The sequence below is a fragment of the Pyricularia oryzae genome, chromosome 4 (assembly GCF_000002495.2).
Source record: "Pyricularia oryzae 70-15 chromosome 4, whole genome shotgun sequence".
Taxonomy (NCBI): Eukaryota; Fungi; Ascomycota; class Sordariomycetes; order Magnaporthales; family Pyriculariaceae; genus Pyricularia; species Pyricularia oryzae.
The window spans coordinates 2,952,251-2,968,536 of NC_017851.1; the positions used below are offsets into that span (position 1 = coordinate 2,952,251).

The following is a 16,286-nucleotide window of genomic DNA, read 5'->3' on the forward strand; positions in this document are numbered from 1 at the left end:
GATACGTAAAGTATACTCGCGAGAGAGATAGGCCTGGTAGGGAGACGACTGAAACCGTAACCCGAGGTAATAGAAAAAGAAACCCCACCTTTGGCAGCTCGCCACGCGACGACTAGGATGTTTCCAGGACCCAAGACAGAAGAGAGAGAATATTCTCTAACAGATTGCCTATTTTGGCGAGCAGGAAGATGGTATACTGGGAAACATTGGAAAACGGATGCTGCGGGCAAACAATGGGGTTGAAGGATTCTTGCCGACGTCACCATTCCGCATTTTGTTCATGTTATATCCACGTCACACGCACCACCTAATCCGATCACTCGAGTGGTTCGCCAACAGAAAGCATACAAGTAGGAGGCTCGCATGTGTGATGAGCGCCGCACAAGAGACAGACATCAAACCGCCTCTCTTCCCCAAGGCGCCTCTCGCCGAGAATCGGTATATTTTGCGTCTAGGAGAACGGGAAAGGGAGGTGGGAACACGAACACATCGAAGGATCAGACAGCCGAAGACAACAAGAAAAAGATGATGGTATTTCCTGAGGGGGGCTGCCATGCCAACAAACGCAGCCCGGCTCGTTTTGGGTTACTCCGTGGGATGCATAGACGGGATAAGCCAGCCCCAAACTCAGCCCAACTGGGCTGGGACCTTTTGCAACTAAGCTGTGGGTTGCTTTCTTTCCCTTTGGTGTTGCCCACCATCTTTCATGCAGCCGCGGATCAAGAGACTGCGCCTGGGTGGCTCGGTTTTTTGCTGTGTTATGAAAGTATTCTTCTTTCAAATGGGTACGGGCTTGACGGGGTATCTAATTGTAAGTTGTAGGCAAGTACCTAGGTAGGTGGTAGGTAAGTAACCGGGCTGCAAGCCTGATTCGGCATCAGTTACAACCTTGTTATGCCGGTTTGTCCAATTGTAATCGCGTGTTTCAATGTCCTCCTGACGCACTTTTTTTCTCTTTTATTTTTTATTATTTCTTTTTCTTCCCTATTTGCTTTGGATTCGTTTGTTTCCTCTTGTTTTCTCCCCTCAAAAGGACGACAGGGGTGGGATAAATTGATTTGGGGGCCGATTTGCAGGTAATACGGGGCTACTCTAAAATCTCGGGCCAAGTGAGCAAACACATCGTCAAAGTACATCAACAGTACAGGAAAGTGAAGAAACAAAACAAGCAAAGTCCCTTGACCCTAGACGGACACGACTTCCCGCGTGCAGATTGCTCCACACAAATCAGCTCAGGGTCTTTATGTGTTTTTGCTATTACCACGTGTGCTGCACAGGGCTGGTGGCTAGGTAGATAGTTACAGTAGGTTCTGCTCACCGGTCACTAGGGTCCTGGGTAGATCGGGTACTCCTCCTCTTCTTACAGTACTGTATCATCACCGTCAAGACCACAAAACACAGCCCTCGAGATCATGTACATACCTACCGGTAGGTAAGGTAGTAAGATAGGTAACATAAACAGTAAGGTAAAAAAGTAAAGACTGTGGCCAAGTACAGGGATCATGATCAATATCACCAATATCATGGGCTTATTGGGACCCGCAACCCGTCATGTTGTGGGCTCTGTTTTCCCATCGGTTCGGCCTCGAGCCAATCGCTTTAATGCTCGCGTAAGACATCTTTGGAGATGTCGATGCAGGATCATCATTGGCTGGGCGGAATCTCGGTCCTTTGTTGTTGACTTGCCCTTCTTTCTCCCGAAATTTCTTTTTTTTTTTTTTTGAACAAATAAAATGAATCTCGAATTTCTTTGGTTGTGTAACGAAGTCGAATGGGGAAAAATTAACAAGATCATCGTCTTGAGGGAAACACATGGATAGAAGCCCGAGCGAACGAATAGAGAGTGACTCCAAACAAGGCGACCACACCCCCTGCCCCAAACCCCCTACCTTACAACCCCAACGGCGAGCGGCTTTTACCGTTGCCCAAAAGAACATGACCGCAATTTTGGCAAGCCTCTCTCCCGACCCCCTGCTGTGATGACAAGCCGGACAAGAAACCAAGGAATCAACTCCCCAAAACGAATAATAACAAAAAGGAAAAAAAATGCCTACTGGGCTGGTGGCGCACTTGGCAATTCAACTCCCCCGTTCGTCCCCATGATTAACGGAAGGATTCAGCACCTCAACTCGGCTCGAAGTGCCGTTGAGTCCTTTGCCCGTCGTAAGCAACCCCTCACTAGTTCTAGTTCTAGTTGTGACTTTTTTTTTCTTCCCCCCTTTTTTCTCTTCGCAAGTATCAAATCATTATTCCCAAAAGCTACCCCCCTCCACGTTCCATCCATTGCTTATATCGAACCTGAATCGTACAGGATTTCGTCACGCTGCTAGATTTGTTTGGGGCCTGGGGCGCCCACCCACTCGTGTCCTCGGGTGACTGCCGATTTGGTTCGTGTAAAGTCCGAGGCAGAGTCTTGCATGTACTCTAGGCTGGTTTCCCAAAACGGTGGCTTTTCTTTTTATGCATTGCCTAGTGCTGGCTTACATCATAGGATGGGAAATACCAAAAAGAAAGTCTACCCTACGTGTCTGAGGGTGTGCAAAGGACTGGGCTATGCAATCAGAAATCTGTTGTTGATATAGAAGTCTTTTTTTTTATTTGTGCATACTTTCATTGTCGTAGATCCTCCCTAGATGCGGTCCTCCCAGTGACGAAATCCAGCAAAGAAAATAATACGTCATATGCCTTCCTCGTGTGGCTGCCATGGTATAGTACAGTTGTATACATGTCTTTTTTGGGCGGTGTAGGCCAAGAGTAATATGAATAAGGAAAAGAAGTAAAGGTAATAAAAAAAAACCTCTGGATCGTGCAAAAAAACGTATCGTATATAGACCGCCGTGTTGCTTCCACTCCAAGATATAACCGTATTAAAAAAGAAACTTGAAAAGGAAGCGATAGTAATAGAAATACATGCTTTTCAACGACCCCAGCCTTGTGATCTTGCACCTTGGTCGTTGCTCGGCAGTATGTCTCTGCCCCTCGCAGGAGCCATCATCATTACGCTGGTGCCAATAGAAGGCATCGTCAGAGGAGGTAGCGTGCTATGGGTCGGCGAGAGCATGCTCATATCGGAGCTGATAGGTCTCTGCGAATAACTCTCGGCGCGCAGGTCGAGGGTGCCAATATCGAAGCGCTTGGGACAGCCGTCTTCCATGTGTCTAGTGAGAAATATGTTAGCAAACGCGTGGGTAGGTTTTTTTCTCTTTTTTTTTTTTTTTTTTTTTTTTTTTTTTTTTTTTGGACGCGAGGAGCTTCTATACCTTCTAAGCGTGTCCTTTCTCGCAAATAACCTGCCGCAGTAGTCGCACTTGTGATTGCGCTCCTTCATGTGCACGCTCTGGTTGTGTCGTTGGAGGTCCGTCTTTCGCACAAACTTCTTGGTGCAGCCTGACGCCTGGCACGGGAAGGGATACTCCCTCTTCTCGTCGTGAGTCTCCATGTGCGCCTTGTAGTTGTAGCTCCTGCTGAACATCTTGCCGCAGCCCTTGATCTCGCAGAAGAAGTTGGCATCTTCCTTGCTAGTCGTCGTCCTCTTTGTCTTCTTCAACGGCCGCACCGCCCGCCCCTGCTTGTGTCGGTCGCTGGCCCCACCCAGGCTTGACTGGCCTGGGCTGTAGTAGCTTTCGTTCTCGGCAGAGTTGTAGTCCTTGTTGCTCCAGGCGGACGATTGCGTGTCCGACAGGTACCCGGAGCTTGGCACCGTCGTGGAGTAGACGCCGACGTCTGCTGGGTAGGCGTTCAGGGACCTTGCGGGAGAGGGGTACTGTGTCATGTCCCCTCCGTGGCGGTAATCCAGGGGCGCGGCCTCGACCTTGATTCTGGGCGTCATGGACTGAAGCATCATCGGGGTGCCGGCAGTATAACCCAAAGGACTCCTCAGAGAGCCAACTGGCGATCGGGAGTGTGGTGGAGGAGAGCTGTGGGAAAGGATGGAGTCCTGGTGCTGGTGTGAAGCGTAGACATCATGCTGTCCAAAAGAAGCGGCTGAACCAAAACTCCCAAACCCGTCATACGTTGCCGACACGATGCTAGGCATGGTCTGGCTGGTAGCATGGGCCCATTCCTGCTGGCCCATGCTGTCCAGAGGGGTATGGGAATGGTCAGGTTCCTGGGCGGACGAGGCCATGGAGCATGAAGATCCGTAAAGACTGAGGCTGTAGTGCTGAGCCACTAGTTCAGGCGACGGGTAGTCGATGGAAGAAGATCTATCCGAAGGAGAGTATGAATTTGGCGGAGAGACTGGAGATCTAGTCAAGGGCGGCGGGAGGTCCATGACTGTAATAAAAGGGGTATCTAATGGTGTGGTGCTGGTAGTGATTATGAATTATGGTGATGATTAAGATGATGGTGGAGGAGCTGGTGATCCTCCTGACTGGTCGATGAGATCTGATGTGGGAGAGGTGGGCTGACCCTAAGTATATAATGTTTTAGGGGTTGAGCCGGGATGTAGTCTTATACGAGGACAAGAATGGACAGAAATGTGTTGGCTCTATATCTCTTTTGTCTGTGCATGTGGGTGGTAAAAAAAAAAAGAAGGGTAGGTAGGCACCACTGTGGGGATATAAATGTTTTGGCCTCAAACTGCTTGTGATCGACAAATAACACTCAGCCTGGTGATTTTGAGGCAGTAGAGACCAGCGTGGCTTAGAATGGGTCACTTAATAAGTTGGTAAGGATGGCCCCCAACGAGGGGTGATTGTGTTTTTGTTTGTTTCGGTGCCGACAGCGTTATATTCCGATGTAAGTTTTTGAAGGTGGGAGGTGGGTGGAGGTACCCAGATGCCAGGCAGACGCAAAGGTTATATGGATGATTGGGGCGAGGGTGGGAAAGGAGGTGTACGGTAGGTAGGTATTCTCAAGCCATTTACAAGCAAAAGATTGATTTGATTCACAATAAACAATAAAAGGCGAAACTTTTGGGGGTTCCTGGCGGCGCCTTACCCGAAGGCACGATACTGGGAAGGATCGACCCGAGCATGCGTCTGGATCGTCCAAAACAAAATGTGGAGTGAGCAAGAGAGACACTTGAGAAGAGAAAGTATCCGGTTCCAATATGCGAGTCTTGTTAACGTAGGTAGGCAAGGTAGCCTGGTAACGCGGCGTAGGGCTAACAACCAACGGCTAATGGTGTGCTTTGAGACCCCGGGTACCTTACGTACAAGGTGCAAGTGACACAAGGAGGGAGGCGTGATGAAAGGGGGTGGGATGTTGTGCGTCAGATGGCCGGGCTTAGGGCTGGCAGTTGCAGATATGCAAATCAAAACGGGATGAAGAAAAGAGAGATTCAAAAGGGAATGGGGAACAAAAAGAATGTGTGTGTGTGTGTGCGTCTATGCCTACCTTACCTATGTAATGTGGGTAGATAAATTTTTGGGATGGCAAGCCGAGCGAGGCAGATCAGACAGACTGACATCGTGAGGGACCTTCCTTGCCTGCCTAACTGACTGACTGACATGTCATGACTGACTGAGAAAACACCGGTGTACCTTACCTACCTTTGACCCACAGCCCATCCGTAAATGTATCTTGCTCGGAGCTCTCATGGTCCCGAGGCTGATCGGGTACCCTGCAGCCACTTGGTTCGCCAATGACACTACCTACCAGGTAGGCAAGACGAAGACAGAAGTAGGATCCTGCCGGAATGACAACCAATGTTGACCGGTTGACCAACCTTTTAGGTGGGTGACGCAAGAACAGCGCCCATTCACAGCTAGAAAGACTATGCTGAATTTCATGGTAATGATGTAGGTTTTGTTTTTAAAATGGAAACAAAGAAATTTTTCTTCCTGTTTTCGTTGACGGTGGAAAGGTCACTACCATAACAGGAAAGAAGCGCGACAGACGATGGCGGGTAAACAGAAAAGTCCAAACCCACCGAGTTTTCCTTTTTTTTTCCCTCTCTCTCTATTTCCCTCTTGCAAGGGCCTGGAAAGGGTACCTGTCAATTTCAAAAAGAGACTGCAGGTATCTAAGCTGACCAGCAGGGGGTGGAGGCGGAGAGGGTGGAGGCTGGTTGGTGACAGTTCACAATGGTGATTGGAGGAGAGGGCGAATTAAAGCTGCGGGTTCAGGGGCTGTTCAGTCAGTTCTGCTTACTTGCTCTGTCAATGTGACGTTTTGATCGCAGTTATAAGCCTCACAGCCTCACAGCCTGACCTCTGGTTCCATTCTTTCCCCCCAATTGAAGTGGGAGAGAGCGGGCGTCGCCCTTCTTCTTCATTGACTTGCGCCCCCATAAAATTTGGGGTAGCCTTGTCCTTCACTTTCTGTTTTTCCTGAGCAGATTAAGTCCTGGTCAAGGGAGGTAGGTGGACATCCAAACTGGTACCCGTCAAGGTAGGTAAGATAGGTACCTAGGTAGGTAGGCAGATTATACTTGGGCGGGGTGGCTGAATTGACTTGCAGTAACAAAAAATAGGAAGAAAAAAAAGTACCTTGCAGAAAGGGTCTATCCACCCCAGCACATACTCCGTACATCCCCATGAAAATCTGCCGCAGGTAGCTGACGAGTTCAACGTGTGTAGTCGGTTATGACCAAGAACAACAGAGACCTGCTTGCTCCCCTAGTTGGTCTCGCTGGGCACGCGGATAATTGATACCAAAAGAAGAAAATGAGAGATGCGACCTGCTTCGGGTAGGGTACCTGAGGTAGGTATGGTATAGACACTGTACAGTAAGTAGTCTTTCGGTCTCCAAGCCGCGAAGGAGACCAATCGACTGCGACGAAGCATGAATGTAGCTGAGGTGTGACTGTCTGAGAAATCTTGACACCCACCGGTCTCTCATACCGAAAACGTGTAGGGCGAGTAGGTATTGGGAGACGGGTGTTTGTGTAGGTGGGTGTGTAGTAGCTTGATTACTCGGCCAGGAAACAATCCCGAGATGCAGAATGCAGAAATCTTTTTTTGGGTGAGCGTGACATGCACTGCAGCCAGGGCGGGCTCAGTCGTCCGCAGGGGTTTGAACGGTGGGCCATTTACCAATAGTACCTACCTAGGTACACAGCAGGTGTGAGCGGGTCTCCTCCTTCAAATCATCAATCCTTGTACAACCATAGTGCAAGCAGCGACTCAGTTCTTGTCACTCCCAGAGTCCCAGCGCACTGACACGGGCAAGGTGCATCATAGGGATCGCTTCCCAGGCACCCGGAGATATGGAAGAACTTCCCACACGAACGGTGTGATCCAAATAGCGCCCCAAACGGGTAGTGCAGAGTACCGAGCACAGTATCTCTCGGGAGCATTGAGAAATCAGAGAAGAAAAAAAAAAGCATCCGGCAGAGATACACCTCACTCACTCGTTGGCGGTCGACGGGTGCAAAAAGGCATATCATATCGCTCTCGATGTTGTGCAAGTTAAACTTGAGATGACTACCTAGGTACCTAGGTAGCTACCTAAGGTAGGCAGGGTAGGTATCATTCATTGATCATGGAACCATCGGTAAAACAAGCAGCCCGGAGAATCATACAGCTACGAAATCTTACAACCACGAAAGCTAGTCTCGCATAGATGGAATTGCCCTTGTGATTTGCATCCATCCATCCAACTCAACAGAATAACCCCGTCGAAGTTTTGAAAAGGGTTTTGCGATGCCATTAACAAGCAGTTCTAGGTGCTGACTGTGGTCGCAAGCATCGATCAGGAGAAAGGCGACTGCCCGGCTTACACGGCCCGCCAATGTGCCGCCGGGAGCATCATGTAGCAAGCGCATCCGCGTGTTATAGATCCCCTCATAATAGCTTTACAGAGCTTTTTGGTGTTTACTGTATGGCAAAAAGAGGTTTGAAGGGGGGAGCGTTGAACTGGTCTAGGCCTAGATGGTCTAATTTTAGATCGATTGGGGAATCTGCAAAGGATGGGATGACACGCGGATGGAGGGCCCTAGACGACCTATCCGTCCGTAGATACAGGGGTTTTGAGGATCATCGTATCCCAATTGACGCTTGACGCCATGGACTGGGTAAAATCAGGGTTAGTAATGGATCGTAAGGAGCGGGGAAACGACGGCGACTGAACAACCATCTTTGGATTCCACTCGTCATTTGTATGAGAATAAGTTGCAATTGACCAGAACCAAACTTTGCTGTTTGGAGAAATGTAACCAAAACACAGCAAGCGAACGACCTGTTGCTACATACTAGACTAGCGTATGCGTTGCCGATACCGACTCAAGAAACTGCAATGCGCGCAAGTGTGACAGTGACACACTCATGGGCCGGGCCATTTCAGGATGACTTGGTTAATTGGCTTGTTGGGTCTCATGGATGCAAGTGGCGTCAAATTCACAGATAGACGCGCTCTGCAGATAATGTGACATACTGTACTGTACTGTACTGTACTGTACTGTACTGTACTGTACAGGCGTGTGTTGTTGTTGCTCTGGACTCCAAGCAATCAGGTCTGGAAACGAGCAGCTACGGCGCAAAACGATCGCGCATGCACCCGGAAATCTCAAGACGAGACCAACGCGGTGTATTCCGTGGCGAAGATGGTGGCAACTGTCCTGTTGCCTGCGAGTTCATTTTGGCCCGAGAAAAAAACCATCAGACAAACCGAGGACATGGCTGATTAAACTCCGGTAGTGCTGGACTTGAAATGGCTGCTGCCTGGGAAAAGACCCCGCCCTGTGTAACATCGAACAAACTTGGTTTGTAGCACTTGCAGGGAATGATGGTACCTCCCACCCACACAAATATGCCGCTCCCGATCGCACAACGGCCGTTGCAATTACTGCACAGGATTCCTGCTTGAATGATGTTGATAAATGACCTCGGTAAGGAGCTGGTTATGATTGATTAGGTAGCTATCTGCCAGGCTTGTTGGGTCGGCCTCGTAAAAGAGGCTTCAAATGCTGACGGCATACCGAGTATGCGTGTAAATCAGCAGTAAGCCTATCGGTAGGCGCCTCACGAAAATACTGTCGAGGCATTTGTGGACTACTATACGCCAGGGAAACGATCTGCCCGGGAGAAACGAGAAGATCACTTTGACATGGGTAGGTATGAAAGGTAGTCAAAAATTTAGCTAGATCCCGGAAGAGACATACCCGCGCATGCCTGGTTGGTGCGGATCTTGTCCAAGAAAACCGAACTGTCGGTGGGCAAAACGAGCGAGGCAGCAAAGCAGATGGGTAGGTAAGGTAGGTAGATAGGTACCTAGGAAAAGGTGGCCAAGCTGCGTTGATCTCTAGGTAGTATATTGACTGATTAAGTTGGATTTAAGACTCTTCCATCCGTGTGGCATGGAAATGCTAGGCCACAGGTCAGCAGCATCGCACAGCGGTTCGGTCCCGAGCTCAGTTTAGGTAGCCAAGAATAGGCGTGTGGCATGTGAATCGTCAGAAATCGATCGACTGTGTGCATATGGGCTGAATTCTGCGGGTCCCCACAAAGTATTCCGTTGTTCGTGGTATATCTGGGGCCCTGGGCTCTAAATGGTGGACCCCATCAACATTCGGCTGAAGTCATCACGTGATCGCACGCACGTGAAACAATACACGTGACTTGGTGTTTTTCGCGTCATGACTGGCAGCATTTTTGGAGTCTAGGCTAGAATAGATGGAACCAACGAATTCTGGAAACGCGCCGAAACTGAATCAGACCTACCCGAACTATTCCATCAACAGACCACGGTTTCCATCTCTGTTTGAGTTGATGGGACTTGAACGACCTCGATTTCAAATGTGCTTCTGATAGCTCAGTGACTTGACGGGCAAACCGACCCTCCGGGGCCAATCCTTGTCCTCGTCTTTTCACCTCCCTTAGATGCTTGGAGGATAGGCGGACCAGCAAGCAGCTCTTCAACATGTTGTTCTATATCGAGTGAGCCAAGGCCCGCCTGATTTGAATCAACTCTGAGGTCTGAAGCTGACGGTCGCACTTTGTAGTGACCTGCCGGTCATCTTTCCGTATCCTCGGATATACCCAGGTACGCTGGCATCTATGGTGCCCGACTTGGCGCAGGCTTCTGAAGCGGGATGAACTGACGCATAGTATCAATATTTTAGAACAATATGCGTGAGCCTCGCAGCTGTCTACTCAATTATGTGTCCATGCTTTTTTCTTGCTCTGTCTGACTGACTATTTGCCCATCAGTTATATGTGTGACCTGAAAAGTGAGCAAGAACAATTAACCCAACCTGAACCGGACCCAATTAGCAGTTCCGGCTGACATGATGTAACTCAGAGACACTCGATGTCGGCGGCAACTGTGTACTCGAGATGCCTTCGGGCACTGGCAAAACCGCCACACTGCTGTCGCTCATTGTAGCATACCAGCAGCATTACCCGGAGCATCGGAAGCTTATCTACTGTTCCCGTCAGTGAACCATGCACCCTGGTTACTATCTACAGCAGCGTAAGGATCTGCTTCTTTGTCGGTCCATATTGACATTGCACAGGTACCATGTCCGAGATCGAGAAGGCACTTGCGGAGCTAAAGAACTTGATGAAGTACCGAGCCGGCGAACTTGGCAAGGAAGAGGACTTTAGAGGTCTAGGCTTAACCAGTCGTAAAAATCTTTGCCTGCATCCTTCTGTCAAGCGGGAGAAGAGTGGTGCCATCGTCGACGCCAGGTGTCGTGGCCTCACGGCAGGCTTTGTTAAGGAGAAAAAGGAAAAGGGCGAAGATGTAGAGCTCTGCGTTTATCATGACGTGAGTGCTTAACATGCGCTTTACTTTTACTCTTCACTATTTGGATCTCATACTAATTTGAAGCACAGAACCTCGATCTCCTGGAACCTCACAACCTCATCCCAAATGGCGTGTGGACCCTGGAAGGCCTGCTGCGGTATGGGGAGGAACATAAGCAGTGTCCGTACTTTACATCACGGCGAATGGTAAGTCGAGGTACCCGCCTATTGATTTATGGTCGGTGGAGATCAAGCCTGACCATGGCAGATGCAATACTGCAACGTCATAATATACTCTTACCATTACCTGCTGGACCCCAAGATCGCCGAGCGGGTATCAAAAGAGCTTTCAAGGGACTCTATAATAGTCTTTGACGAGGCGCACAACATCGACAACGTGTGTATTGAGTCCCTCAGCACAGATATCACGGAGGACTCGCTGAGGAAAGCCAGCAGAGGTGCCATGAACCTGGAGAAGAGAATCAACGAAATGCGCGAGACCGACCAGAACCAGCTGGAGGACGAGTACCGGAAGTTGGTAGAGGGTCTGCGAGAGGCAGATGAAGCACGGCAAGAAGATGCTTTCATGTCGAATCCCGGTACGTGGCTGTTGTGATATCCCTTTGAAAAAGCCGCTCACTGACTAAATTGCATTGTGGTAGTCTTACCTGATGATCTGCTGAAGGAGGCGGTTCCGGGAAATATCCGGCGAGCAGAGCACTTTGTGGCATTCTTGAAGAGGTTTATTGAATATCTCAAGGCAAGTAACTCGCTCAGCTCCCAAATATATGTATACTTTCAGCTGACATTGCTCATCCAGACTCGCATGAAAGTACTGGAGGTCATATCTGAGACACCACCTTCTTTCCTGGCCCATTTGAAAGAGTACACTTTCATCGAGAAGAAACCTCTTAGGTTTTGCGCTGAGCGTCTCACGTCTTTGGTGCGGACATTGGAGCTCACCAATATCGAAGATTTCCAGCCTCTCCAGGAGGTAGCGACTTTTGCCACACTTGTAGCAACCTACGACAAAGGTTTCCTTTTGTTGTTGGAGCCATACGAGAGCGAAAAGTCACAGATTCCAAACCCAGTCCTCCACTTCACGTGCTTGGATGCAGCGATCGCCATCAAACCTGTCTTTGAGCGTTTCAAGACCGTCATCATCACGTCCGGAACCCTGTCGCCTCTGGAGATGTACCCAAAGATGCTTGGGTTCGACGCTGTTGTGCAGGAGTCATATGCCATGACCCTCGCTCGGCGCTCATTTCTGCCGATGATAGTTACAAAAGGAAGCGATCAGGCTTCCATCTCAAGCAGCTTCGCTGTGAGAAATGATCCGGCTGTAGTGCGAAACTACGGTCAGCTGTTGACCGAGTTTGCCAAGATCACGCCAGATGGCATGGTTGTCTTTTTCCCGTCGTATTTCTACATGGAGTCGATCATCAGTATGTGGCAGGGCATGAAGATCCTGGACGAGATCTGGAAGTACAAGCTCATCTTGGTCGAGACGCCGGACGCGCAGGAGACCGCCGTGGCTCTCGAAACGTACCGGACGGCTTGCTGCAACGGCACTGGTGCCATCATGCTCTGCGTCGCCCGAGGCAAGGTCTCGGAAGGTATAGATTTTGACCATCAGTACGGCCGCACGGTGCTGTGCATCGGAGTCCCGTTCCAGTACACAGAATCGCTGATCCTCAAGGCGCGCCTCGAGTTCCTGCGCGAGACATACCGCATCCGCGAGAACGACTTCCTATCCTTCGATGCCATGCGTCACGCGGCGCAGTGTTTGGGTCGTGTGCTGCGTGGAAAGGACGATTACGGAATCATGGTACTCGCTGACCGTCGATTCCCCAAGAAGCGACCCCAGCTGCCCAAGTGGATCAACCAGGCCCTGGCAGAGAGCGACGTCAATATGAGCACCGACATGGCAGTCAGCGCGGCCCGCAAGTTCTTAAAGTCCATGGCGCAGCCTTTCAGGCCCGAGGACCAAGACGGAGTGAGTCGATGGACCATCGAGGATCTGAAAAAGCATCAGGCAAAGGTTGAGAACGACATGATCCGAGAGTTGCAGGCGGCGCAAGGGAAAGCAACCAATGGGCAGGCCGTCACCGTCAGGGTGATCGAGGAGGACGAAGACTACGAAATGGATGATGCGGCAGAAAAGGATATGATGCAGCTGGATGCTTAAATTTAAGGGGCTTCCAGGTTGCATGACTTGCGCCACTGTGCCCTGGATATCTATCTTGTTGTCTAAAGGGGAATTTAAAACGCTATATTAAAAGGGCCGGTTCTGTTGGCCAGTGACAATTGGCAAATATGCCTGTCTACTGCAAGAAAAACAAACAAACAAGGAGAATCAAGAGAAAAGAAAATCATTGGTACAGTGCTTCAGTTCAGACTTGGAACCATTCGTTTGGTTGCCTTCTGCGCCCTCATTCCTGGGTAGGTATTTGAGCGACCGGGTTTCCTGCCAATCTCCATGCAAAGCATCCGCACCAAGTCAGGACTGGTCCAGTAGCTGCTGTGAGCGCTGAGCATGTTGAGATACTGGATCTCTAGAGGCCCGCCCCCGGAACGTAGATAGTAATCTATTTGTCCGTTGTCATTCAGCAGATATGCCTTGCGCTCCGCAATCTCCTCTCGAGTGAAATCATGCACCTCCAGCTCGAGCTGTGAGGGCAAACGCATGGTAGCGGATGGTCGCACCGATGCTGCCGCAGCACCGGCCTGTTGGTGTACATTACTCGCCCCGCCGCCCCATAGTCCTTTGATCCCATTGCCGATAGACTGGAACATGCCGACATTTGTGGTGGGAACGTAGGCGGTCTTGAGACTTGCGGCATACACTGGATCGATAGTTCCGTTAAGTAGGTATGCAATCGGGTCCTCCCGTGCAAGGATATTGTATATGTTGTTCACTGCAAGGCAGCCGAACTGGCCTTGCTCAGAAACGACATCGTCGGCAGACACATCCGCAGGATCTGCCCCTGGCTTGAGTCGACCTCGTCGGGGCACTAGCTGTCCGCGCTCAAGAAGTAGAAAGAAGCCTGCTGGGCTCCCCAGGAGGAACAGGTTGGCTGTGTCAAACGCGAAATGTCGGGCGTTGTCCAGGTCCAAGTCGTTCATGGGAGGGGTCTTGGTGGGCTGGTTTGACAGCACTTCGAGCGCCATGACGCTGCCCAAAGAATGAGCAATGAGATGTACGCGGCCTTGTTCCGCGAACCCCGGGTTGTTGTTGCACCACAACCGGTAGACCCTGTTCGCCTCACCAACCAGTGCGTGTACCATTTTGGGCTTATGATGAGACATGTAGAAAGGTATGTCAAACATAATGTCAGAGATCATGCTGCGGACAGCTGGGATTGTCTTTGGTTCAATGTCCTTGAGATTGAAGCCATCAGGCACAGACGTTGCCCCATCGGTATCCTGCATCGGTCCTCCGTCCTCGAAGGAAAGCTTGTGACGCCAGTTAACCGGCAACACCATGATGCCATTCTTGCCGCCTGGACCATTACCCATGGCCTGTCGTAGCTGCTCATTGCCCAGCTCCACGTTTACAGCCCTTCGGAAAGCGTTGATGGCATGTGTAAAATGGAAGCTCTCAACCCTCTCAGCAAACTTCTGGCCGATGCCGTGAGCAACAAGAACAAGATCATTGACACGCCAGCGATCAAGATCAGCCTGGCAAGCAAAACACGTCACGCCCGCAGCTGTCTGGGGCGCTGAACCTCGCGATAGCATTTGGGTCTCAGCAGCCATAGACTTGCTTGTGGGGCGCTCGTGCAGACGGATCCATGCATCTCTATCAAATCCCCTGACAACAGGCGTGCCCACATCGGTTCCCTTGACGATCTTGTTGACCGGCCTGCGTCCGTAGTACGCAGATGGCTTGAGGCTGGGTTTGAGCAAAAATGCCTCGCGCGAGTTTTTGTACAAGACGTAGTAATTAGCGTGGCTCTTTTGCACGTTTCCGTCTGGTTTCTGGATGGCTTCAAGGGTTCCTTCGGCAGCGGCCTCTCCATGGAAACATCGAGCAGCGCAATGGGGATCATCCGAAATGCTGGGCTCGGGAATCGGAGGATCATCCTCCTGCGGTTTGTTGTGTTTGTTCTGTACAGGTTGCGGCCAAAGAGGCTGCACAACTTTTTCTTCACCCAAAGCACCAACGTCAATAGCACAGCGGAGTTCATCATTCCATGCCTCGGTCCAAGGCTGGAGCTCTCGGTACCCCGACTCCAGTTGATTGGCTGCTTGTGGCTCGACAGGAGTCATGGTGTCCCTGGACGACGGCATCAATTATCAGCAACTGTAAATTGATGGCAAGAAACAATGCCAGGCATCATAGAAATCTCTGTTCTTAGACTCACCTGTAGAACCAAGTAGCTCTGAACACAATACTAATATCATTGACTGGCGACCAATATATCGGCTTCATTTGCAGTACTGGAAGTGAGACCATGTGTAGACGAGAAACGCCCACTGGAACCTCAACTGGTTGACCGCGAAGCTCCCATGTTCTGTTGTCCTCAACTGGCAAGCCATTGGCTGATTCTTGATTTGAATTCTCCGACACTTGCCCTGGGTCTAAGGCTTTCCCCTCCCTTGATGGGGGTTTGGAGCCATTATCGGTCCCCTTCAGAAGCGAAGACAAGCCTGGGCTGAATGATCCCAAGGGAACATCTGGTGTGGCAACTCGCACAAAAGGCTTGCCTGCGATTCCATCATCTACAATTGGTGGTCTTGGCGCTGATGTCGATACCTTGGTCATACCAAGGGGCACCACATTTGCCCTACTAATGCTCGAACGTCTACTCTCTGCCTCGCTATCTCCTTTTGTTCGACGCTCTGGCCTTCCAATTCTGGTAGCCGGTAGGCTCGATGGAGCCGAACCAGGCTCGTTATTGAGTATAGATGGGATTGAACCAATTGTAACGGGTGCGGTCGAAGATATACTCGCAGACTTGGCTCGGTTGGGCTGAGTAGGTGATTCTTCGGTTGCTAATGCCTTCTCTAGCTCTAGCATCACAGCTGGAATCACAGTGTCTTCGTCGAGCCCTTTCCGACGTTTACGAACCAGGGCACAAAAGGCACGCCTAAGTTCGTTGGAGGCGTCGATACGAAGTTCGGCACAGCATATCGGCCCATCTTCTTGTGTTGCATCAGCGGAGGGAACCAGGCCTTCCTTCCTGTGTTTCTCGACATGTTTGTGTACTAGATGTTTGCAGATGGCGTCGATTTTCTTCTGATCAGTCCGTGCAGAGGACGGGCTGGGGCTTCTGCTTTTCAGAGCGTAACGGTGGTCTCGTCGGTCTTCGCCCGAGGCGAGTGAAAGCCATGCTTTCTCGAGTGAGTTGTTGTCACCCTGCGAGAATGGTCGTGGAGGGTTCGGTTTTGAGGACTTGGCATCGGGCGCCGCTGCCAGGGCAAGAGGGTCATCGATGGGTATAACGGACGAATAGAAGAATTGGGCAACAAGCGGCGGGATGCCGTGTAATTCTGGATTGGTCTCGGTGGGATAGCTCAAGGGCGCTAGACGACAGCCAGGCCCGTGGCTATGGATTTTCTGCCTGCTGGAGGACATAACGAGGCGGATGGCCTAAGACAGTACCGTACCGCCGTTTTCTTTTCGTATTGCTCGAGTTGCTGCAGTCGCAT

At 50.5% G+C, this 16,286-nt stretch overlaps 3 protein-coding genes across 3 annotated transcripts; 1 reads left to right on the plus strand and 2 right to left on the minus strand.

Moving 5' to 3' along the window:
* Positions 1 to 2,554: 2,554 nt before the first annotated feature.
* Positions 2,555 to 5,973, minus strand: MGG_03133 (uncharacterized protein). Its single transcript, XM_003716817.1, has 2 exons — positions 3,261 to 5,973; positions 2,555 to 3,158 (listed from the first exon to the last, which is right to left on the minus strand). Exons 1-2 carry the CDS (start codon positions 4,271 to 4,273, stop codon positions 2,918 to 2,920), a joined length of 1,254 nt encoding a protein of 417 aa, XP_003716865.1. The 5' UTR covers positions 4,274 to 5,973; the 3' UTR covers positions 2,555 to 2,917.
* A 3,592-nt stretch (positions 5,974 to 9,565) lies between these two features.
* Positions 9,566 to 13,245, plus strand: MGG_03132 (DNA repair helicase rad15). The gene is made up of 10 exons (XM_003716818.1): positions 9,566 to 9,821; positions 9,887 to 9,927; positions 10,007 to 10,016; positions 10,095 to 10,114; positions 10,186 to 10,317; positions 10,400 to 10,653; positions 10,722 to 10,838; positions 10,900 to 11,230; positions 11,294 to 11,391; positions 11,452 to 13,245. Exons 1-10 carry the CDS (start codon positions 9,805 to 9,807, stop codon positions 12,817 to 12,819), a joined length of 2,388 nt encoding a protein of 795 aa, XP_003716866.1. The 5' UTR covers positions 9,566 to 9,804; the 3' UTR covers positions 12,820 to 13,245.
* MGG_03131 (DDHD domain-containing protein) lies at positions 13,020 to 16,212 on the minus strand (the record flags this gene model as incomplete). Its single annotated transcript, XM_003716819.1, has 2 exons — positions 13,020 to 14,910; positions 14,999 to 16,212. 2 exons carry the CDS (start codon positions 16,210 to 16,212, stop codon positions 13,020 to 13,022), a joined length of 3,105 nt encoding a protein of 1,034 aa, XP_003716867.1.
* Positions 16,213 to 16,286: the final 74 nt, after the last annotated feature.